This window comes from Synchiropus splendidus, chromosome 6 (genome assembly GCF_027744825.2).
Source record: "Synchiropus splendidus isolate RoL2022-P1 chromosome 6, RoL_Sspl_1.0, whole genome shotgun sequence".
Lineage (NCBI taxonomy): Eukaryota > Metazoa > Chordata > Actinopteri > Syngnathiformes > Callionymidae > Synchiropus > Synchiropus splendidus.
Window position 1 is genome coordinate 7,391,902 of NC_071339.1, and position 24,922 is coordinate 7,416,823.

Here is a 24,922-nt window from a genome sequence, read left to right on the forward strand (position 1 = left end):
AGCTAGCCCACTGTAACTGGATCCTTTGTATCAAAATCTGCAATATCCTTGTAAACATTCCTGCCTGAGCTTTAAATTTCAGGTGTGATCCACTTTTCAAGTTCCAAAATGTGATCTTACGCCATCAAAAGTCGCTGTGTTGTGAAGGAGACAGGCAATGTGTACGGTTGAAAACTGAATGTGTGTCTCAGAAACAAAAAAACACAAAAACATTCCCATCCATCAGCCTCATGTATGATTCAGCTCCGTAAGGAGGTGATATATTTCATCATAAGAGCATAAATACAGCTAAACAATACTGTCATGAAAGGATGAACCAGAGGTGCTTGGTCTATTTGTACTGTTTCATTCCATCATGTATTTATCCTTTGGTCAACCGGAAGTGTGTTGTGACAGGCGGAGGCTAACACAGGTGGCACTAGGACCTGGGGCGCGGGCGGGCAAGCGGACGGCTGTCTCACTCCGTAAGCGTGAACTAAGTTGCTGCTAACTAAAAGTGTTCACTTCCGAAATATTTCTGAGGAAATGTGCGTCTTTTAGCTCACAGAAGTCAAGTCGTGAGCGGGAAGTCTATGTGGACGGGTCCTCCGCGGGTGAGGTCGAGCTGAAAACACCTGTGTGGCTCAGGTGGAGGAAGTTCCCGGAGCCGTGAGCAGGTAGGGCCTCTCCCAACTCTCCTCCACCCGCGGCGGGGACACTGTCTCCCCGTGTGTCCTGCTCCACGCTGAGCGGAGCCACGAAGTTCTGCCTTCAGTGTGGACAACTGGCCAGGTGCTGACAGGTGGCGTTATACGTTCACTTCCTTCTTGGTAAACAAGTGACACCGGCGCTCTTGTGAAACCTGCGACGAATACTCTCCGACTTTCTGTTTCTTAAAACTCAGTCACTGCTTTATTAAACTGAGCTTTATTGATTCGTTTGTTGGAGACACGCCCGTTTCGTCGACGTCTTCCAGCCATCTCTGGGTAATTGTTTCAGCCTCGTTAATAGCTGGCTGTGCAGCAACAAATGTTTTTGATGCCAGTGTCGCCAGGGCTTGATGTGTGTGCAAAGGTACTGTACGTGTGTGACGATGCCTTTGGCAAGAGTGTCCAGATTCCTGCTTCTGTTGAGGGCTGCACTTAGGGTTTGGGGACTGAAGGTAAAGGTGACCTTTTTGTGACCACATAACTGCACTTGTGGACTCATTGCTGTTGTGTTTTACTTTCCTTTTAGAGCTGAGGGAAATTGGCATTTAAAAAGTATGACCAACATTCCAATAGCACTACAGAGAAACTTGTATTACAGTGTAACCATCAAGTGTAAACAATGACAGAACACAGGCACGAATACAGTTCTATTGTCCCCCCCCCCAAACGTGTCACACTAGCCATGTTTCACATTTACCATGTGAATTCTTCAGCATGTTTGTGGCTTGTGATGTGTAGCAAGAGTAGAGCATCTGGTACTCGGCCAGGATTTATACACCGCCTGCCCAAAAAAAAAAGTCGCCACCAAAAAAAAGGGTCATACACTCTAATGTTTGGTTGATTACAACACGCATTCACTGTGGCGTTGTTTCAATAAGCTTCTGCAGTGTCACAAGATTTATTTCCATCCAGTGTCACATGAATTTTTCCACCAAGACCTTGCATTGATGATGGCAGAGTCTGACAAAGCCTTCTCCAGCACATCCCAAAGATTCTCAATGGGGTTCAGGTCTGGACTATGTGGTGGCCAATCCATGTATGGAAATGATGTCTCATACTCCCTGAACCAGTCTTTCACCATTTCAGCCCTGGCATTGACATCTTGGAATATGGCCTGTGCCATCGTGGAAGAAAAAATCCATTGATGGAATAACCTGGTCATTCAGTATCTTCAGGTGGTCAGCTGACCTCATTCTTTGAGCATATCATGTTGCTGAACCTAGACCTGAGGCTCGTACCTATTTGCTTAGTTAAATCCAGTTGGCAACTTTTTTGTTGGCCAGGCAGTGTATTTATTTACTCCCACCTGGTGCTCATTGAAATGGAAGCTTGTTTTGGTCCGCCACACTCATCTTTAGACGAGGGGTGGGTCATCGGTCAATGATTGAAAGGTGTTAGTCACACACACACACCATACTGCCCTTTAGTCATATGCATTGTGATATTGTTGAACATGCGAGAGTTAGTCTCCTAATATGGTCGTGCAATCTGAAGCCATGTAATTGCGAGATAATAATTTTGTTTTACCCAAAAACTTAAAGTGTGACTCCTTTTTCCCTCCTGGAATTGAATTACCAGCAGCGAAAGTAAGAGGAGTAAAAACTTGATTTTTTTTTTTTTTTTTCACTTGCCACTTCAAATTGTCTGCAAAAACGCAAAACTCTACTCAAAACTTGAATCCATCTTTACAATTGGATATGCTGTATGTCGCCTAGGCTCAGGGGCTAAATGGAGATGAACAGCGTTAAGATCCGTACACAGCAAAAGCGACTTGGTAACGCCTGTGTAAGCTGGAATTGACTGTATACTTTCGGGTCTGCTCTGCAGGTGTTATTTCCTGTGGTCATGGTTGCAGGCATTTCGAGCCACCATTCAGCATGATTGACCTTTTTAAAGGTGTATTTGATGCTGAACGTGGGTACCACTTTATGTGGACACCCCAATGTGTTGGTGTAGAAAACCTCTTTGCAAAAGGAAAACCAAAAACCACTAACAATGTTGTTTGCTAGGCAATGTGTACATTACTGCTTGGACCCATTCTTCAAGATCATCCACCAGTTTACGACTTCCGCTGTTCAGCACGCATCTGCGTCAGAAGAGCCATCCCGGGCTCAGGTTCTCCTCAGGCAATCGAGGACATGACTGCTCCCCAAAGGAAATGAGACTTAAGCGTACAGGGCCAACATAATGCTGTTTTGATGACTGTGAAAGTACAAATTGTACAAGTGATGGTCAAGTGTGCCGCTTCAGTGATGCCTCAGCAAGGAGGCCAGGTACAGAAACTAATGCAGTTGTTTAACTATTTGTTTACTTCCCTTGTAATTTTGATGAAAAATGGACCGTATGTATCTGTGCGAAACAGGGGCCACATGGGGCCTTTTGATCTGAGTTAAGTAGCCACTATAAACCAGATGAGAACTGAAGACGGATTGGGCACAAGAGTCCAGGCTTGTAGTTGGACTGGAAAACATGGGAAATTTGACACCCAGGACTTCCAGTCATTTGTGCCTGTATTGTTCTGTAATGCCGCCAGGTTTCCCTTAAAAGGTTCTTACACCCAGGTAGTTTTGCTGAATTAGATCATGATTCAGCAGTTTTTCATGCCTTCATGGACCTGCAGCGTTGCCATTGTAGGCGCCATACTTGTTTTAAGGTGCCACGATCCTCATCTCGAGAATTGCAACACTGACATTTGATTGGTGGATGCCAGGCTTTTAGCTAGCATTTTTAAACAGGGCGTCCAAAGCCCCGGCCCCAGCCCATTCCCCTCATGACACGCCATGTCGATGACTGACTTAAAAAGTTGCTTTGTAAACAAAGAAGCTGTAAACAAAGAACCTTTTGTAAAAACATTTGAGTCAAATGAACAATATGAACAATAACACTTGCAGATGATGGGGTCTCCTGGGCAGCTGTTTTAATGGGCTGACGACCCTTATTTATTCAGAAAAAATGCATATTTTTATAATTATTATTTCCCTTACTGCTAGCTAAGTGTCTACAGCTTTGTTTATCTTCTTTCATATATTTCTCCCAGATAAGCAACAGTTGTATCAGCTGTAATGGGAGTCGCTTCAAAAAATTGTACATCATTATTTGGAAATATTAATTTATTTAATTTGGTCTTTAATACTCTCTCATATACAGTCTCTTATTTGTTTTCACTGAGAGCGATTAGAATGTTGAATAAGAAACCTCATTTTATTTAGAATTGTTGTGTGATCCCATAGCAGTTCGCTGCATCATGCGGAGGGAGCGAGTTTGGTGCCAAAAAATGGCCAAAATACTGCTCCGACAATCTAGTTAGTTTTGTCAACGATTGTTTAAAGTTTGGAACTTATCTGCAGTTTCCTCCATCAATCACAGCACAGTTCCATGCCGCCAGTGTGGCGACTCACAATATGTGGATAACTGCAAGATTCCGCTGGAAAACAACCTACCAGCTACAGCTGCAAAAGGGTTGAGAATCTGCGAATTTCGATAATATTTGGTGAAATTACCAGGCAGAAACACGCTTTCATGGAAACCAGTGTGATTGTACCGACATCCATTTTTTCATGTTTTGGAATCTAACACCCTCGTAGCTAAAAGCCTGGTGGATGCACCATGGAAGAGCGCTGCTATTGCATGAGATTCCAACACTGTTGATGGGGAAAAAAAAGAGATGAAGATATGAGGAAACAGGAGAAAGCATAAAGGCGGACATGAAGAGTGTTGTGAGGACCAGTGAGGACCATCAAGGAGCAATAAAGTACAGGAGGCTCACATTTTCCTTTTCAACTGCTTCTGACAGGAATATGTGGGACTGCGGTGCCGTTCTTTTGCTTTAGACAGACAGACTGTGAGGGCCATTTTTCATTCATCCTGTGTTTCCCCTTTGAGTCACGTGGGAGCTGCTGTCGTCATGATTTCGATTTATGTAAGAAAATAATTACTTCCAACTGGTTGGCAGTTTGATTATGGATTCATCTTAAATGACTGAGCCTTGATTTCTGTCAGTCAAATAAATCCTTATTCACATTTCCCAGGAAGAGATTAATCGGATTCTTGCAGTAACTGTACAATAGTAACACTATTATAAATTAAAAAAAAAGTCCAAGTGATTTTCCTTTGACTTTACAAATGATAAATTCACCTTCAGCTGGAGGTCACCAGTGAGATGAACTGGTCATCTGATCTATTATTGTTTTCTCTTATGTCTCCTGACAGAGTACGTGCTGCCGACTCTTGTGTCACGCTTTTTAACGTCCAAAATGAGCCCTGGGGATTTTCCTGATTTTGATGTTTGACTCCGCTTCAAACGATGTGACTCATAACTCGTATGTGTTATCAAACTCTGTTGATTGAGTAACGGCATGTGAACATTCAGGATTTACAATATGACGTTGGGGAAGCTATTATAACTCACATTAATATTTTTCTTCAACTTTTGAAGGCTCCCTGATTGACGATTCATCATCAGTTAGTACTGTGGGTCAAATAATCTGCAGAAAATGAGCTTTTTTTTAAACTTTAGGTCAGATGGTGCGTCAGCTCACTGAAGAATACGCTGTATATCTACAAAGTCAAACGTCAGTTGTGATAGAACCACAGTTAGATATCAGCATTACCTGCTGTCATGTGAATGCAGGTGACTTGGTGAAGACCAAGTTCTCCAGATCTCACAGTAACCACGTTGCTGAATCGACTGAGATTGAACTTTGTGTGATTGTGGGAGAGAAATTTGAATTTCTGTTCATTGGACTAAGATAATCCTGTTAACTGCAACAGTAAATTCTCTTCAGATCAAACAGTTTTTTTTGTGAATACAGTTTTCTACCCTTTTACCCATATTGACTACATTTTACCCATATTTAACAACCAAAATGGCACGTTTTAAATTTCAAATATCCATGTCGATTAGCTAGAAGTCTATGTACCAATGGTGGTATTGTACTGTAGTAGCGTCATCATTTTCAGAGGTCGCTAGATGAATGTATGACATTTGGGTTTGAACAACAGTTTTGGTGACACCTCACAACACTTTTAAACCCAGAGCGCCACCTGCTGAACGCTAATGCTCACGACACCGTGTCAAGAAGTCTCATCAACCATCACAACTTTGCACAGATTCATAGAACTGTAGTTACTTTCCGGTTACTACTATCTCTCCAAATAGATGTGCGCTGCTCTATTCCTAAATCTATATAAGATATCTTGACTTAGAAATACAGATCAAGTACAGTCGCAATGAGGTGCACTGGATCTGAATAGTTCACAGTGAAGTGTGTGTTGAGAGACTCTTGTCCTTGTTTTCATTCTGTGGTCCGCAATACTCTAGCATGCGGTATGTTAAAGTGAATCAATAACAAACTGCAAGCCTGCCTTTACATGACTTGTCATAAGGATCCTGATGTTTTAAACATCTTCAAGTGTAGCGTTTGTATCCTGACAGTGGTTCTATTCTGAGATTATCGTTTGTACCTGATTGTACTTCTGTTTCTGCTGGACTTCTTTCTTCTCTTAACGCTATGATTCCATACCACTTCATGACTTGATGAAATGAAATGGACCTCATGGAAACTGCAGGGGGCGATCTAGCTCAAGTGGCGTCTGAACTGTTGTGGTCTCCTTTCGTTTACATTGCCAGTGGTTTTGACCTACATTTTGAAGCTGGAATGACGGCAGGTCCAGGTGGCCGTCCCACACGAGAATGTTCTCCACGTAGGTTCATAGCAAAGTTGACATAACAGGCTGCGATCCAGAACATCTCTGCTTCTTTAAACTGCACTTGGTTCCATGCCCATGCAACGTTATAGCCCCATACCTCCATATTATGGAGTGACGATCATATTTTCCAGCCGCCAGCTTTGGTACAAATGGAGCGTTTAATGAACAGCAGAGCAACAGTCCGACATTGTTCCGGACCAGGTGCTGACCAGATGTGCGGCGTTTATTGCCCTGGTGTACCGTTTCTGGATTGAATGAAGGCTTCCTGCGGGGTTTCGTCATGTGAGCGCACTTATCGTCCGTGTGCGAATTCAATGAATGTTTTATCGCAATGTTTACGAGCGGGTCGGGACGACCTCTGAGCATGTTTTTGCCAAGTTTCATTGATTCACGTAAGAGCCATTTGTGTGTGCGCGCAAAAGTGAGGCCAAATTTCCCCTGACTGCATCCGCAGGCGAGTCCTCTGATGCAACCACTGGCGTTAAACTGGATAGGTCATAGAGGGAAAGAGGTAGCTAACTCCCACCAGCAGGGGCACTGCAAGCAAGTGTGCATGTTGCTTCATGACTAGTGATGGTGGCTGGTTGTTACCTGACCAGGACTGTTGCAGTTTGGAGCCTTCAGTGGTCCTATAGTGAACCGTGCGCATCACAGTTACTTGTTAAACAGTCAAGTACAATATATGGTTGCTGGTTATAATGTTGTTTGTGTGCGTGTGTGTAATGCAGTGCATGTATTTGCATGTTCCAATGGTTGTGTGCGTGGTGCTCAGACAGAATGTCTTAATGTCACGGAGACTGAAAATGTGTAATCGTGTGTTTTAGTTGGGCCTGTCGATAGATTTTTCAGTTGAATTTGTTGCACTAAAGATGAGTTAATCGCAAATTAATCACGCGTTTTGTGTCTGTTTTTAATGTCATTTTAACACCACTCAGGTGTTAACATCTCCTTTGCTATGTTTAGAACAGATACAAAACGTGTCATTAGTTTGCTATTAATCGTGAGTTAACTCAGCTTTAGTGCGATTAATTGAGATTAAAAAATATATATCTGCTGATAGCTGTAGTTATGCTTTCAAGCCAGGTGTAGCAGATGGAAGATCCCAGTTAGCCGCCACTGAGATCACTTTGGTTCATTCTCCACAGTGAGTCATACCATTTTTGTCAAGTTCATAGACTTCTTGTCAGGGCTTGCACGGACCCTCCCCACCTGCAGAACCTGTTCTCCCACCACTCTCGCTGCAGCTGCCTCAGTCCTGCTGCTGTGCCTCTTATGCATGTTCATGTTGATATATCAAGGGCTTGCGGGCCTCAAACTGTCAAAAGTGAGTGATTTAAAATGGCGGGTTGACTGTCTATCGCCGCTGCGATGTCTGTCAAGATGTTGCACCAAGAAATGAGTGAAAAATCCCACCCTAAATTTAAGATGATCCCAAGATGCCATTTCCTTCAAGCATAAACACATTCCCACAGTCAGGATGGAGAGCCAGAGAACCGCCGTTTCCATCGGAATTTCAACTCCGTCAAACAAATTGATTTTCAAAGGAATTCAATTCGCCACATTTCTGGTTAAATGAGATCACAGGAAATTAGGTTAAAATATATTTCACCCAAATACAATTATTTTTTTTATCTCTGCAATCTTGTGCTTCACAAGGTAGTTCTCACACAGAAACAGAACCTTTTGCTGCTTTATTTTGACCGAGTTTTCAACAATGGAAACTTAATCGTGTTGCGTTCATATTATTTGCAAACTCGTGCTTTTGAGAATGGATGTGACATTGAACATGAAGAGATTGAAATTGTATTTTCAACATAATATATGAGGCACAAATATATATGCTTTCTGCTTATATGCTTTTCTTGCTTTCTGACTGAGGATTTTTAAAACTTAAATGAGAGAAAACTGTGACACAAGTCTGATATTAACACATTTATGAGCAAAACTGTGCTCTCTTTAAACATCATTTCCTGTGTTTTTCTGTGCAGTTTTCTCCAGTCATGTGTTCCAGTCGGGGTCTGTGCAACAGTGGCGACCGTGCCAACAGGCCCTCCGGCTCAGGGGGCAGCAGTTCTGGGGCCCACTACGCCCTGTGCGCCCTGGGAGTGGGCCTCATCGCGTTAGGTATCATCATGATCGTGTGGACTGTGATTCCCACAGATGGGGAAACCGCCAAACCCCCGGCGGCTCCAGGAAACGCCACCGCAGACGGACACGACAATGAAGACGGCGACGCCGAGGACCACAAGAGCTCCTCGTCGGTGGCGATGGTGCTAGTCGGGGTTGGAGCAGCTATGCTGCTGTTGTCCCTTTGTTTGGGCGTGAGGAGCAAGAGAAGAGCTCGCAGTCGACGGAACCAACCGGTGGCAACGACGGGAACAGAGGCCGCGTTTTTGGACCATGTACCTGGCGAGCAGAGACAACCGTGAGTGACTGAATAACTGGTGAACGTGACGGCTCGAATTGGCAACTTAAATGAAGTGTTATTTCTTGTTTTAGACTTTCATTTCTTCTGTTTGTGCTCACAGAGCTGTGGATCCAACGTCCTACAACGTGCCGAGCTATGAGGAGGTGGTCGGCAGCAGCGACTACCCCGTCCGTCAGAGCAACCTCCGCAGCAGTATCTCCCAACTCCCCTCGTACGAAGACATCCTGGCCGCCGTGGAGGCAGAAGGAGCAGATCCCGCCAGCAACCCGACAGAGGCAACTCCTCTCAATGAAGCCGCATCGATTCCAGAAGACACCCCTACGCCCGACCCTCCAACGGACTCGCCGAGCCTCAACTCGCAGAACAGCCTGCCCTCCCGCAGCAGCAGCGGCAGCAGAGCCAGCCGCTTCCTGCGGCCACTCCGGGTCAGAAGGATCAAGTCGGACAAACTCCACCTGAAGGACTTCCGTATTCAAATCCGCAACCCCACTCAGAACCCGGTGACCATCGAGCCCATCACACCGCCGCCACAGTACGACAACAAGATGCCTGAACTAGTCTAGAACCTCAACTTTCGGCAAGATTTTGGGTTTAATGCACCAAAACATGTTTGGTTTTTGTATTTTCAGGTTGGTGTTTAGTTACTGCACTGTTGTTGGGAGCAGACACACTCAGGGGTGAAACGTGTGTGTGGCTTATTTATTTTTACTCTGCAGGGTCTGCATGAGAGGATCTGCTGTTTTAAAGATCATAAAATAATAATTGTTTGACTTCGCACCTGATGAAAATCATTTACTTCAGGCTAATAACTCTTTGTGATCATTTTAACTTTTCATCTGTCGATCCATGTCAGGCAGTAAACGGGAAGCTGTTTCAGTTTTATTGTTTTTAAGTCGGTGCCAGAAAGCATCCTGCTTTGAATTACACAAACTGCCCATGTGCTACAATGTGGGAAACTGACTAAGGCCAATGTCGATCACATCATAAGTTCAGATATACACATAAATCGCATTAGATAACTGCATTAGCATTTGCTGTTCATTTTTTGGTTTTGTACAGCGGGTTTTTCATATGATATACTTTAATGTTCTCTTGAAAATGTCATCTTCAGGGTCATCAGAACTACTGTCTTTAAAATAACCTGTCAAATGTGGCAAACGTTTATATAAACACTGTTTTAAATCTTTGGTTATAAAAAGTGGTGAATAAATGCTTTTCATTTTTGCTTCTCTTCCGTTCTCATCCAGACTGAGTGTGAATAGCGTTATTCGTGCAAAGATATTGGCTTTGTTGATTCGTTTTATGCAGTGCTTTTCAGAAGAACATGTTCTAAAAATATGGTACTAAAAGGACGGCATGTGTTCGGCGCCATGTCTTCTGTTGCCAGCGGTTTGGCGCCCACCAGTGGTTAAGCATAGAAGACGTTCAGACGGCATTTCCACCCATCATTTACTTATTGAAAGTATTTCAAGCATAATAATCTTTTAGATGAACTATTGTAGGATGTGCTCCTCGCTTCAGCCATATTCATCTCTGTGTACGAATTGAATTGAAGCGCAACCACTGACCAAGCTAGCTGCTAGCGTGTTGGTCCAAGCTGCTGTTCTTCGCGGTTTTCTTGACACCTGTCTTTTCATATCACCTTAATCCCAGCGAATAACCTTGCCAACAGTCACAAGTATGAAATGGAGTCCTGGGCTCAACTAACGCTTCCTGATTCTTCACCCTTTCAATTGGTGATGTTGCGTTTCTGGTAGCTGCATATGCGCTATTAAATGATTAACATTTTAACACCGCCACCGGTTTATTTAGTTGTAGTTGTTTATGATTTGGTTCGTTTATGTTTGTCATGCACCTTAAGTGTGAAGTTAAATCGGTGATTTGGTTTGTGAAAAATAATAATCAAGTAATCATTTGTTTTTGCGTCTGTTTTGAGTGAAATGGTGCGGCTTAATTTTTTAAAAAATTTAAATCTATATTTTATTATACTTATAATTCATGATCACTGTGTCGTCTGTAAAGCTAAATCATTTGGCTTAATATTTTATCTTACGTCATCTAACAATTTTATTTATATACAACGTGATGTAATCTAGATTTTATTTGTTTCATTTCATTCAGATATCTGATCCTATTTCTCTTTATGTATATCACTGCTGGAATAAAATTTAGATATTTGAAAGACTTTACACGTCATAACGAATTTGTATTTATTTGTTTAAAAAAATATTGTCATTGTTATTATTACGTTTTGCAAAATGTACAGGATGTATCACTAAAATCACATTAGAGTTCTTCATGTAATTTAACAGTCATTTCGTCATAGGATTTATTTTTTTATTATGGTGATTGTTATGATGTATTAATGTTTTTAATGCATAACACGCCACTGCGAATATTCCAAGGATTTTAATTAAAATAATTTTAATATACGTGCGAATTTGTAAAATGCGATCATGATATTCATTTGATCGTGTTACATGTAACAGTTATTTAAATTTTGTTAAACATATATACTAGTTTCAGACAAACTAAAATTGTATTCAGAGTTTTAATTTATTTTGTTTTGATTAAAAATAAACTATTAGAAATATATATAAAAATGGTGCACAATTATTATAACTCTTCCATCTTTAGTAGTTTTCATGGAGAGTTGGATCTCTTTCTGACGTGAAAACGTTCCCTTATGTATTCATAACGGCGCGTTTCTGAAACTCCACCCACGCCTGCTTTGGGAAGGATTTTTCTTCCTGCCTTTTTTCCTCCCTTTTTCTTTTTTTTAAACGTGCAGCTGCCATGTAGCGGCGGGAGGAGGAGGCAGCTGGAGGAAGAGCCGGCCCGGGGAGTCAGTCACATTCCTGGCTGCGATTCAATGACTGAACCAGACACAAACAAACAGTGAGAGAGAGAGAGAGAGAGAGAGAGAGAGAGAGAGAGAGAGAGAGAAGGAGAGGGAGGGCGGCGCAGACTTATTTCGGACGCACATTAGTGTGTAAACCGCAGGCGCGCGCGGAGACACAGCGGCTCAGCACCGCCACTGGATCGTCACACAGCGGCTCACTTGAAGTCTGCTTGAGAGCGCGCGCTGGGAACTCGCCGTCGGAGCGCGGCACTCGAGGCAGAAGAAGAAGAAGAAGTTGCTTGGTGCGCCGACAGGAAGTGACCCGATGGAGGCGTGAGAGGTTCCACCGGGATCATGGAAACGCCGCTCCTGGCCGCCGGATGCTGAACCACTCTGCCAGCCGCCGCTTCCACGCTCGGACTTGACCAGGCTCGTGTTTCTCCCCCTCAACATGGAGGTGTCCAGCTTCCAGCCTCACCCCGGACTCCAGCAAACTCTCAAACAGTTCCACCTGAGCTCCATGCGCTCGCTCGGCGGACCCGCCGCGTTCTCCGCCCGCTGGCCCCAGGACTCGGGCAAGTCGGCGGAAGTGATGCTGGCCCTGCCCGCGCACACCCCTCCGCTCATGTCCGGGCCGCTCTTCATCCCGTCCGACCGCTCCACGGAGCGCTGCGAGACGGTGCTGGAGCGCGAGCCCATCTCCTGCTTCGTGGTCGGCGGGGAGAAGCGGCTGTGTCTGCCGCAGATCCTCAACAGCGTCCTGCGAGACTTCTCCCTGCAGCAGATCAACTCCGTGTGCGACGAGCTTCACATCTACTGCTCGCGCTGCACCGCCGAGCAGCTGGAGATCCTGAAGGTGGTGGGCATCCTGCCCTTCTCCGCGCCCTCCTGCGGACTCATCACGCAGACGGACGCCGAGCGGCTGTGCAACGCGCTCATCTACGGCGGCTCCTTCCCTCCTCACTGCAACAAGGACCTGGGCTCGCTGGAGCTGGAGAGAAGCGAGAGGAGCTTCAAGGTCTACCACGAGTGTTTCGGCCGCTGCAGAGGCTTGTTCGTCCCGGAGCTCTACGTGGGGCCGAGCGCCGCCTGCATCCAGTGCTGGGACTGCAGACTCATGTTCCCCCCGCACAAGTTTGTGGTCCACAGTCACAAGCGACTGGAGAACCGGACGGTGCACTGGGGCTTCGACTCGGCCAACTGGCGGGCCTACCTGCTCCTGGACCCGGACTATGTGGACCAGGAGGAGCAGAGTCACCTGGAGAAGCTGCTGAACGAGCTAAAGGGAAAGTTTGACCTGAGCGGCAAAGTGGCCGGTAAATCCTGCAGAGTAAGTGGTGGTCAGCGTTTTGTTTTCTTCAAAATGTGTCTTAGAACTTTAGAAAGATCTGCCCGGAGCTGTCAAAGTCAAGAGTGAAAAAGGAAAGGTGAGGTGGAGATTTACCTTGAGAACAAAGTGGGTGCAGAAACCGAACTTTTAGATATTGTAGGTTGAATATTGATGGTCATCGATTTGGCTGATTTCTCGGGGAGTTCCTTTCTTAGCATCTAATGCTCTTTCAACGCTACCCGGATAAAGACGGGGAACCCTAAGCATCACCTCACCCTCTCAAGATGCATGATATATTTGTTCATTCTATATGAAACCAGGCAGAGCTTTGCTCACTTATGGAAACTGGAAGTGGCTCCATGGAACCAGCCAGTCTGAAATAAATCACCCATAATAGATTTCACTTTACACCCCTAGTTCTAAATATTGATGTCCATCTGGCATTGGTCATCATACGGCGAACTCTCACCTGCAACTTTTTGGCTTTAAATCTAATCCCCCCCTCCATCAGGGTCACCCAAGGGCATCTGCATTATGATCGATGGATGATATATTTCATGAGCGCGAGGCAGCAGGTTGGGGGAAGGACGTGATTGCATCACAGAGGTTAAGGGTTCAATCCGCATTGGAATATGGAAATGAGTTAAAGTGTGGAGGGGGTGCTGCCCTTTTTGGGATATGACAAGCTGCGTGTGGTGCACGTCGGCGTCCAGCGTCTGTGCGTGGGTCAGACGTTTAGAGTTGGACAAAGGGCCGGGAGACGAGGTGGCTGTTTCTTAGTCAGAGAGCAGCTGCTGTGTGGGACTGGGCTAATGAGTGGACATCTCAGTGCGCATCACCATGGATCCAGTCCTCGCAGGAGGCGACGGGGCGGACAGACGGAATCGATCGGTTTTGACACCGAGGAGGAACTTTCATCCACGTCTCCCCTGCTCCTGTTGTCTTGTCTTTAGCCGAGGCACCTGAGGAGGAGTTAGCGCCCGGGCTCCATCTAAAGCGATTTCTATTGACAACGCCACGCTCGTGCGCCGCGCAAATCTTATCAGAAAACGCTGGTTCAGCACAAGTCTACATCAAAGGATCACTTTATTGCAGTCTCATTGCTTTGCACATCAATCGCTCGGGAATCAAGTGTGGAGCGGCAACTCTTACTCTGAAGATAATATTGTGAACTGATGCAGCTCAAAAACGTATAAGAGCAAACAGAAACTAAATTATTTAAGAATACCTGATAGACATAGGTAAAGTGAGAAGCACACAAGTCCAACTGAAGTGAGATGAAAGGCAATTTAAATATCAGGTAAAAAAGAGCTTTGATAAACGTTCTAAGAAGCTACAAGTCATTTCTCCATAGATAGATAATCAGTCTTAAATAAGATACGCTGTCAATACACATATAACGTGACAGTGAGAGACAAAGCACGGTGTGTTGACATGGACGTGGTTAGCATTAGATTATTCAGTAAATTGATAAGAGTGAGCGACTTCCTTGGGGAAATTAACACACCAGGGTGATAAGAAAATGAACTGAAGCAGTGGAAGTTGCTGCTTTGCTCTGAGCCATGAATCAAACTGAAAGTCGCGGCGACGACCTGCCACCCTCGGCTCCTCAATGGAACCGTAGACCGGTTGGCTTTGGTTGCAAAGTCAGAGATGTGTGAGCCGATCGTGTGAACTGATAGTTAAACTTCTGTTTTCATTCAGTACATACTTGTGTCTTTTGTGTTCTCCAGACAGGTGCTCATGTGGATTTACGGACTGTGAAACACGATGTTTGACAGCACATGAGCAAACCGCTTCATGAATTATCGAGGGAAGAATCTCTGGCGTAGGAAAGGTAGACGTGTGTTTGCAGTCCTTAAATCAAGCCTCGAACTCCATTCACATTTATAGATGATTTATAATCGCGGCAGATTCCCGACAAACTCCTTCTAAAGTGGTGAAAAGGTGCACCTGCAGCTGATGTGGTCCTGAGAGCGGCGTGTCTCGATGTATATTTCACCTGTGTGTTGTATATTCCTGAATGGGTGAGCGCTGCACTGACAGCCTCCCAGCCGCTGTGATATACGGCGGGGTCCGGTGCGGTGGAGTGAGTGTGGTGGAGGGGGTGTTGGCCGTGGTTCACTGTCAGTCGTGTCCCACTTAGCAGACAGCCGTGCTCCTCGGAGAGCTGCACACCAGCAATCTCCCATACATCAGCCTGACAGGCCGAGCTGCTGAAAGGCCGGACAGGAGCTCGCAGACAGGGCTTGGCTCGACTTACCCATCAAACAAAAACGCCATGCTATCAGTCTGCCTCAGCCTCCTGCTTGTCTCACCGTGTTTTATTAATAAGGAGGTAACTCTGTCTGGACTCCCAACCTCAAGTGCAGATACCAAACTGTCAGTCAGTGATGGGGCTTTGCTTTTCCCCGACAAAATGGGGACTTGAAAGCATCCGTGCGGTAATATCCCAGAGTCGCTTGTGTTTTAAATGCAGAAGCTTCAGGCTCATTCAGATGATGCAGTGTGTGTGCGCCAGGCCTTGACATGTGTCGTCAAAGGGCCGCGACCCCTGACCTTCCAGCAAAGACGCTGACCCCGGCCATCCCCCATTCTTTTCACACCACCCAATCACGTGCTGATGTGGACGCTCCACTGGCCAGATGGCTGTCTGATAAAGGACCGGGGATATAGAGGCGATATAATCTGGAGCCTCTAATTGTCAATCCGGTTTCTGAGGCGCGTTTGCAGGTGAGCCTCCAAATGAAAAGAAACTTTAAATCAGAGATGTGCAGTGTTTGGAGAGCGCAACACAACTCCAATAGCACGATGAAGGCCGATCGCTGCAGTGGCAAAACGTCCGCCGTCGGCCTAAGCACACATTTAATGGCTTTTTTTTGCGCACCAGAAAGTGACAGACGCCCCTCTGGGAGCTTCAGTGTCACACGTCGCCATGCACCCTCGACGTCCAGCAGCTTTCTCAACGCCCGCGCAGCCCACGCTGTCACTTGATCGGCGTGCAGGACAGTCTCAGACCAAGCTAAAGAAGAAAAAGGGTCTTAATATCTGTGGCGTTTTCCACACCACAAACTGAGCTGCTACATGAAGCCACCTGACGTTGGTGTTTACATGTGAAGACACCAAGACATCACTTTTCAAGTATGTGTTGTTGCGCTGCCATTTAAAGGTTTCCAGCGAGTGGCTGTTGACTCCTGCTTTACCGTGTTGAATTGCACGTTCTCTGAACCTAACGGAAAATAGCCACCGACCTTAGAACTTGGCGTTCAATAGGTAAACAAATGAAGCAGTGTAGGATCGACCGCAGTATTAAGCCATAGCCTGTAAAAATGTTGAGTTGAGGTGGTTCATGGAAAATGGACTGATATTAAAGCCATTCAGATGCGGCCAATTTAAGCCATTTTTCATCCCATTGTTTCCGTCAGTCCATGAAATTAGCTCCAACCAAGCAGGAGGGAGCACTCAGCAGAGTGTCAGCGGGGCGAGAGCGGAGATTTTTGGTGTCATAATGGATGAAGCTGGTGACCGGCGTGGACTTGTTTACTCTCTGTGGTTCGCATGTGTAAAGAGCACGAGTGTTTGCATGTAACCGGGCCAGTGGAATGAGTGGATCAGCTGCGGGAGCCAGATTAAAATGAGCTGACCGCCGGCTCATTTCCATCCCCATCTGTCTGCTGACCTCTAGGAAGCCCTGAAAGCTTTTCATGGCGCTTGGTGGGACCACCGTCGCACTCGGCCAGATAGCACTCACCGCCCGTTGATTTATTCATCAGTGAGGAGTTGCAGCCCGACTAGGAATATTCTCCGGTCCACACCGGCGCACCTTCTTTCTAAGACGAGCGGCCCGCTCCCCACAGACGGGTCCGTGCCGGGCACGTTGACCAGACCGCTGGGCTCAAGTAAGGACAGCGTGTCGAGGCGAAGGGGAGCCAGCAGCCCCCCAGGGGTTGCGGCCTTCGTTTTCTCAGAGCTGACCCCGTGTTAAAAGAGTGTCAGCTGGGCTTCTGTCATGGGTGATGTGTGCTAAAGACCTGCCACCTCCTTTGTTTGAGGCTCCAGCTTTCAGAGGCTGTGAAGTGCAGCCACGTCGCTTTGTTTGGGCCTTTGGTGCTGCGTGGTCGGTCCGTAACCTTCAGCCTCTCGCGGGGTGGGAAACCCAAACGCAGGGGTTTGCCCACGTCCTTGTTTCGGAAGCAATATTGGAGACAAAAGTGAGGTCTGCATGTCTGATGAGGACTCGGATGAGAACCTGTGTGAAGCGCAGCTGACCAGTCATCTCTTTGTTTCAAAGCTCATCACCTAAAAAGTAAAGCCTCTCCCATATTGTGCTGAGTTACGACACGACTTTTCCAACAACTGGATCCAGTTTCACTCCAGGCTCTGACATACAAGTCCTTTTTATTGTACAAATATATCAACATGAGTTCTCAAGAGTAATGACACGATTACATGAGCAGCTTAGATTACAGGGAATTTAAAACCGGCTCAGATATGATTTACACATCCAGACGTGAATATCATGTATTTTGTGGCTCACGCATTTATTCATTGGCTCTCAAGCAGCCAGCATCAACAGAGGAGAGGAGACAGAGGGGGACACCCTGGATCCAGTGGCATTCATGAAATGAGTCAGTGGGAGGAAACCTGAGTCTTCATCATTATTTATTTTTATGTGTTATGTTTCGGCACCACCTCAACCTGTCCGGATCATCGTCTCTTGTTTCCACACCCAGCACATGCACGAACCTTAGTGGTCTTTCTCTTCTTCTCGTGGCATCTCCAGAAAATAAAATGTGTTGCAGTGCATTGTGGGGATTGTAGCATGAGGGGTGGGAGAGTGTTTAACCAGAGGACAGGTGTTGTGGAATTATATCTCGGGCCGTACACACTGGTATCATGGCCAGGATGAGGCCCACGGGCCTCGAGTTTGATGCGCCAGAGGGTTACGGATCGGTTCGCTTGTGTCGGATTTGGAGGCGACGCAGTCTTTGTCTTTGTCTCGAGGTCTTTGTCTGGAGGCAGAGTCCGCAGTGTGAAACGCCCCTGAGATGAATACTGGTGTTTTTGAGGTGGTTGGTGAAGAGACCTGTGATGCCACCGCAGCGCTGATGTGTGAAAGTCAACTCGTGTAGCTGGTGAGGAGACGTGTCCCGGCTGTAGCTGCGGTCCAGCTGGATCTGGTTAGTGTGCTTCCACAATCATCATCAATTCCTCCTCGATCACCTCCTGATTTCCAGCTCTGTGATTAAGAGTCGGGCCCATCTGCTGCAGAGACAGGAAATCCCAGAGTTTGCATCTGCTGCTGGCTGAGCGACTAAGCCGCCGCAGTTTGATAATCCCACCTCACCGGAGGAATGTAGCGAGGACATCAAAAGTGTCAGTCCCCCTGGATGGAGTCTCAGGATGAGGACGGACTCAGACAGACGGTGTGTCAGCGACTTTACTGCGGCAGCCGCAGAGCCTCTCCTCCGTCTCTGCCACTTCATGTGTCCTCACCACAGAGCAACGTCAAGTTCCAAGGCTCAAACCTTGGAACCCTCGCTGTCAGCCAGTCTGTCTTTAAACACAGCATCCTTTTTGTTTTTAGTCATCATCACAACAACCATTATTTCACACTATCTTTTACTGCAAGATATTTATCTATCAATATAAGTAATACCTTTGTGTAATGAAAGCACTTCAGTCATTATTATTATTATCATTGACAGCCTAAGTAAACAGTCCTCTTGTTTGCATTTATTGCTTTGAAAATTTTGAAGCAAGTTTGATGTAATTTTATACTTTTTGATTAATAATTAATAACACATATACATGTAGAGTATTTAACATTACGATTATTCATATTTTAAATGTTAAAAATATATTAATATTATTAAAATGTATTACATATATTATATTTGAATATATTTCAAATGTTTTTATTTCACTATTTGATTGATTTATTTATTTTTTTCAAGATTTTGATTAACTTTTATTAAATAGTTCTAAATTTTTATTAATTTAAATGGACTTGATTTTATTTTTGTTGTGTTTGTAAGAAAGTATATTTGAAACATCAAGTTAGCAATGTTTGTTATTCTAATTATATCTTGAAATAATTTTTCATTTGATTTATTCACATGGTTTTATGTATTTATTTATTTCACTTGAGGATATAATTATTTTGTTGAGTCTTTACACACATTTTAATACATTTTTCTAGTGAAATGAATTATTGACAGCATATGACAGACTTCTATTCTATCTCTATCTATCTCTCAATAATGCTATTTTCTAATGCTTTGCCTTGGCAATTATTTCCCTGCTTTCTAGGCTAAACTGCCAGTTCATTTATTTGCTCAGCGCTTTATGTGAAACCTGGACGGCACCGTACAGTGCACATGTGGGCCCTCGGCGGAGACGTGCGAATGGATCTCCAGCCAGAGCAGAAGCGGGCCCTGCTGGTGCCATATGACAAATCGGCCTGCTGCTGTTGCCTACAGTCCGCCTACAAACCACCTCCAAATCTATCTGGAGGATTAGCTCACGCAGCTAAAGCGAACAGGCTGCTCAGTGCTCAGACAGCGTTCGGTCCATGTCTTGTTTGTGGCTCCTTTTACTTGACCCACAATATGTCTGGCGAAAACATAGGAGCGAAGCCTGAAGTGATTTTTCCTCCCCGGCTCTTTAGGATACGCATCATTTATTTCAGGATTAGAATGGTTGACATTGAGCGTGACGCCGAGTTCAGAGGAAGGTGTATGGGCGGAGCCTGGTGGCTGTGGATTGTGTGTTTGCGCTCAACATTTGGAGAACTCTGTCTGACTCTCAAGAAGGACTCATCCTCAGTCGGAGTCTGCGTGCTAGGCCTGTGATTGGAGGGCGGCTGCGGTTGCTAAGCAGAGCTGCTCTTCCTGAGCTAAATAAGAACTTTCATGCTGTCTGGCTGGTGGGCTCAAAGAAGCACACACTCGCGTGAACACACATCCACCCGGTACAGCGGAGACCTCCTCTATTCACTGCCTCTTTCCTTGTGACCTCCGTGTTGTGACTCCGCTAGACTGTCCTCCTCCTCCTCCTCCTCCTACTCTCCCTCAGGTCAACGCCGGTTAGCACCCTCCTCCCCAACCTCCATGTCTGATGCCTCCTCTGCCTCCCATCACCTGCTCCGTTTGACACCGGCGAGGCCCCAGTGGGACGTACGGGCCGGTGCAGAGAAGCGCTCCCTCCTCTGCTGAGACCTCCTCCTGCACTCCCCCTCACATTATACTTAGATCACTACCTCCTCTGTGGAGAGCGCGCTGCATCAGACTGGCCTACATACGACCCACATGGATGGGTGGAGAGATGATGAATGGAGGGGAAGGTAGACAGAAGGGCTGTCAGACAGAGAGTCAGATAGCTGATGGGAAGGATGAGAAGGCTGACAACCATTTTGACGGAGAGAAATAAACACTCTGGAAGGGAAATATGCAATGAGAGGCCCAGAAAACTGACTTAGTCCCACTGAAATTGGACTTTCAAAATGGATATAAACAGCTACTGGAGAGAATTTGGAATTTCTCTTAGTCCGACTACACAACCTGGATAATGTGGTTAATAGCTGGACAAAACTAGCATGTAGCCAGTAGCTGGACTAAGCTAGCATGTAGCCAGTAGCTGGACTAAGCTACCATGTAGCCAGAGTAGCTGGACTAAGCTAGCGTGTAGTCAGTAGTGGGACTAAGCTAGCAGGTATCCAGTAGCTGAACTAAGCTAGAATGTAGTCAGTAGTGGGACTAAACTAGCGTGTAGCCAGTAGCTGGACTAAGCTAGCATGTAGCCAGAGTAGCTGGACTAAGCTAGCGTGTAGCCAGTAGCTGGACTAAGCTAGCATGTAGCCAGTAGCATGAATAAACTAGCATGTAGCCAGTAGCATGAATAAGCTAGCATGTAGCCTGTAGCTGGACTAAGCTAGCATGAAGTCAGTAGCGACACTAAGCTAGCATGTAGCCAGAGTAGCTGGACTAAGCTAGCGTGTAGCCAGTAGCTGGACTAAGCTAGCATGTAGCCAGTAGCATGAATAAGCTAGCATGTAGCCAGTAGCTGAACTAAGCTAGCATGTAGCCAGTAGCATGAATAAGCTAGCATGTAGCCTGTAGCTGGACTAAGATAGCATGTAGCCAGTAGCTGAACTAAGCTAGAGTGTAGTCAGTAGTGGGACTAAGCTAGCATGTAGCCAGTAGCTGGAGTATGAGCTGCTACAACTTCAGTAAACAAACTCCAAGACTCATCGCGGTCTAGTGATGTCTAATAACCTTCTACACAATGGAGAAGTGGTGTGTGTCATCTGATGCAGTGTGTGTCGCTCGGTCTGAGCCCATGTCTGATATCAGCTGTGTTGGTTGGTTTAAGGAGACGACCATGTTAGCAACTGCTAGCATGTCAGCAGTCATCAGAAACTTGTGAGTTTAATCCCAAAACCTGCCGCAGGAAGCGTGTTGACGATATCGCACGCTCCATGTCGGTGACAGTGTTGAACCGTCGGTCTGACAAGATGATTCTAGACCTCTGAAGTGAAACTAGTCAGTCAATACGCAGTTCAATTTAGCAGTCTGAAACTTGCTGCCTGTCAGCTTCCAATGCTCTTCCTCTATGGTCATAGGAGGCATTAGGACTGAAGAGGTCACAGCGCCACCCATCATCACGGAGGTGAACTACTCTGTCATTTTAAAATTGTAAGGAGAACATGACACCAACAGACTCAGCTTAACCGAGCTATTGCCTCAGTGGGGCTACTCAGTGATGGACCCGCAGCGTCCTGGTCGGGGTGACCTTATAAGCAGCCCTCTCCTCCCAAGCTCCTGCTTTCAAGAGGCGAAAAGAACAAATGATTAGGATCCGCATCTTCAGTTTGCTGCTGTCTGCTTGTGCAAATGTCTATCACCCGGTGCATCTGCTGCGCCGCTGGGACATTACATCTGCAAAATCCGATCTATAAGTGCACTGTGTCTTCTCTCAGACTCGGTAAGTCCCGAGGAAATGGCTTATTTCGTGCAGCTGGGGTGCTGGCAGGGGTGAAAGCTTTGCCTTGTACTGTATTTCAAGAACAATCAGGGCGAGCTGGTGTGAAGCCCCGGTGTGCTCTTCAGACCGGCTCGACATGCTTCCTTGCAGAGAAGGGGCAATGCAGCATTGTCAGCAGGCGCCCGTATCAAATGGATTCAGCACAGCTGTCCTGGCAGACTCTGTTGCAGCGCGCGGGGGTGGGGGGTGTTTACTGAGTATTACAGTCACCCCGGGAAGCCTCATGCTCGGCTTTGTCACTGCATCATCTGGTCAAGTGAAACTTTTCTCTTTTTGACCTTGTCAGCGTTCCATACCGCTCGGTGGCGAATCTTTTATTTCGGGAGGTGGGTGCCACCTGCCCCACCCTGGGCTGGATCAGTATAGCAGGGGCTACATTTAGAGCGACAGGCATACAGACGGGCCACATGCACGTGACACCAGCTCCCCCTTTTTTTGCAGGTGTTGAACAGTTGCATGTTTGGTGCACCGGCTGCCGACACACTCGCCTCCCTCGCTGCACCCTGACAAGCGTCGGGCTTTATTTCCAGCCGGTGGACGAGCGCAGACACAGACAGCCGTGGCTTGAAATAGAGCGGGCCACACTTTATCCTATAAGAGGAGTCTATTATGGGCGCTGTGTCTTAAGCAGTGTCAAGAGAAGAGTTTACCTAACGCAAACATTAGCTGGAAAAAAAAGCTGCTTTTCAGATTATCATCAATAACTAGGCAATCGCTCCGTCGTCTGCTTGACGCCAGCGGTCGTAATCTGCCGCGCAGGTGTTTGTTTACACGCAAGGTTATGAGATCTGATGAAGCTCCTCAGTCAGGAAAAATAATCCGTTTGTAATCTTCTGGGAGGCGTTTTAATCTGCACACGTGGTCACTTTGGTTTTTCTTCATAACCTCTTTAAAAAATACCGCACACTCAAATGTCTTTTACTGCGTCTATTACAACTAAAAACGTGTTGGTGTTACATGGGTTTCAGCTTCATGCTAAGGGTCTGGAGGGTCAAACTCAATCATGCAAGGGGCCAGAATCTAACACCAAATCGGGGGCCAAACAAACTAAAAAAAAACAGGAAATTATTGGATTATTGATGGTTAATTTTAGCATCCTGTGGTTCACATCGCCTCAAAAGACATGACACTTTCTCCTTGAAGCGCTTGCCTTCCCATTTTTGAGTGAATTCCCTGCCACCTGGGAGTTTTAAGGCAATACCATTTCAGAAGGAGAGAGTTGAAGGCATAGAGTAGAAGAGGAGAACCTTCAACGTTTGGGATGGAAGTAAATTCACTCATCTAATTTGTACATTATGAACATGCAGGTACACTTCCTCATCCCTCAGGAATCAATGTGACTCGGCATCATTGCTGTTCTTCCTCTTCTCCGCTTTCCTTCACCATCTCCACCTCTGTGACCGCTTTGACGGTGTCTCCACAATGTGGGCTGTGATGGTCAGTTGACTTGCTGTCACTACACGCTGAAGCGGCGCTGCTAACCCAAGCTCCCTTTCATCCCGATATACTCCATAACTTTGACAGGAACATGCCCATAAGTGTTCAGGCTCAAGTTAAAGGTGTTGAGTCTAGGACACAGGCTTCAGTTTGGCATGTGTGCAGGATCATGAGGGTTCTAAAGCAAAGAGACCTGCCCTGGACACTGAACTAAACACACTGACAACATTCTTAGTAGAGATGGGCGATATGGGCAAAAAAAGTTATCGTGATAAATGTTGTAATTTCAATTACAATAATTATCAATAATGTGTTGGACACACTACACTCTCTCTTGAAACTGTTTTATGATGAAACGTATTAGTGGAGTATTAGTGTCTCCAACGTCATTATTAGTTTATGTTTAAATATAATAGTTAACCAAGTGTTGAGATGAGAAATTCAATGTTTCACGTCTCTGGTAGAAGCCGCTGGTGTCTGACAGACTGCTCTGACAGTTTTATTTAGGGATTAAATTGAGCCATCTATCTGCTGTATCTCACATTTCTTAACAGTTTCTTTAACTATGGACACATTTCCTAGATGCTAATGAAGAATGTTCAGAAATAAGTTGAATAAATGATCATTTAGTCATATTCTATTCTCCAAATCATCAAACGGTCAGTCCTTTGTCTTGTGTGATGAAAAACCTTTTCACAATTCTCTCTTCTAAAATGGTTGTTTTTCATTACTTTACTGAAGATTTCACTAATACTTTGAGCGCTTTACGCTCGTTGTAGCATTAGTGCTGCCTGTGAGAGTGTGTCCGTGATCAGTGAACCCTAATGGGGACGCAGAAGAGGCCGCTGCCAATACCGGAGCGGAGGTCCGTCCAATATCTAACTATTTTCACCACCGTGTTTTTCCGAAGCGCCAGCACAGTGGGAGACCTGCATGTGTTGATGTGAACCAAGGCAGACGACCGCACAGTCCACCACACGCTCCACAACTGTCACATGCCGGTGTCGGCTGTCAAACGGCGCGGAGCTGGACAGTGCGGCGCGTCGTCGCGGTCTCGTCACGTTCCCGTGTGCAAGTCCAATGCAGTGAGTGAGCCGCGTGTTTGATGAATTTATCGTGAGATGCAGAATTCTCGTGGTGGAGATTGCGTTTTGCGGGATATCGTGTACGATAGGTTATCGTCCCACCTAATTCTTAGTGAAAGCAAGAGTTTGTAGGCCGTGACCTTGAACAAGAGGGTCACCGAAAATGAAATGCAAGAGTTTGGTCGCAGCATCTGCCACACACTGACCATATGAATTATTCTGGAGGTAATACCGGAGCATTGTTGGCGTGCTCATCTTCACAAAGACCCCCATGGCCGCATGTCCATATTTAATTCGCCCCTTTCAGCCGCCCAACTGTACAGACCTCTGATAGAATGAATCCCTCCAAAGAGATTA

The 24,922-nt window shown here is 45.9% G+C and overlaps 2 protein-coding genes across 2 annotated transcripts in view; both read left to right on the forward strand.

The window, feature by feature from the left end:
* The first annotated feature begins 418 nt into the window (after positions 1-418).
* tmem51b (transmembrane protein 51b) lies at positions 419-10,905 on the forward strand. Its single transcript, XM_053869293.1, has 4 exons — positions 419-464; positions 541-656; positions 8,387-8,823; positions 8,927-10,905. Exons 3-4 carry the CDS (start codon positions 8,399-8,401, stop codon positions 9,387-9,389), a joined length of 888 nt encoding a protein of 295 aa, XP_053725268.1. The 5' UTR covers positions 419-464; positions 541-656; positions 8,387-8,398; the 3' UTR covers positions 9,390-10,905.
* Positions 10,906-11,734: 829 nt separating this feature from the next.
* Positions 11,735-24,922, forward strand: part of skib (v-ski avian sarcoma viral oncogene homolog b) — a 38,681-nt gene continuing 25,493 nt past the window's right edge. The window contains exon 1 of the mRNA XM_053868516.1: positions 11,735-12,998. Within this exon, the coding sequence (XP_053724491.1) occupies positions 12,120-12,998 (879 nt within the window). The 5' untranslated portion in view covers positions 11,735-12,119. The remainder of the gene's footprint in view (positions 12,999-24,922) is intronic.

Excerpts from the sequence above, each read along its gene's own strand:
- tmem51b (XM_053869293.1), top strand. The coding sequence starts at position 8,399 with ATGTGTTCCAGTCGGGGTCTGTGCAACAGTGGCGACCGTGCCAACAGG. Across the intron at positions 8,824-8,926 it reads CCTGGCGAGCAGAGACAACC|AGCTGTGGATCCAACGTCCT; the intron begins GTGAGTGACTGA and ends TTGTGCTCACAG.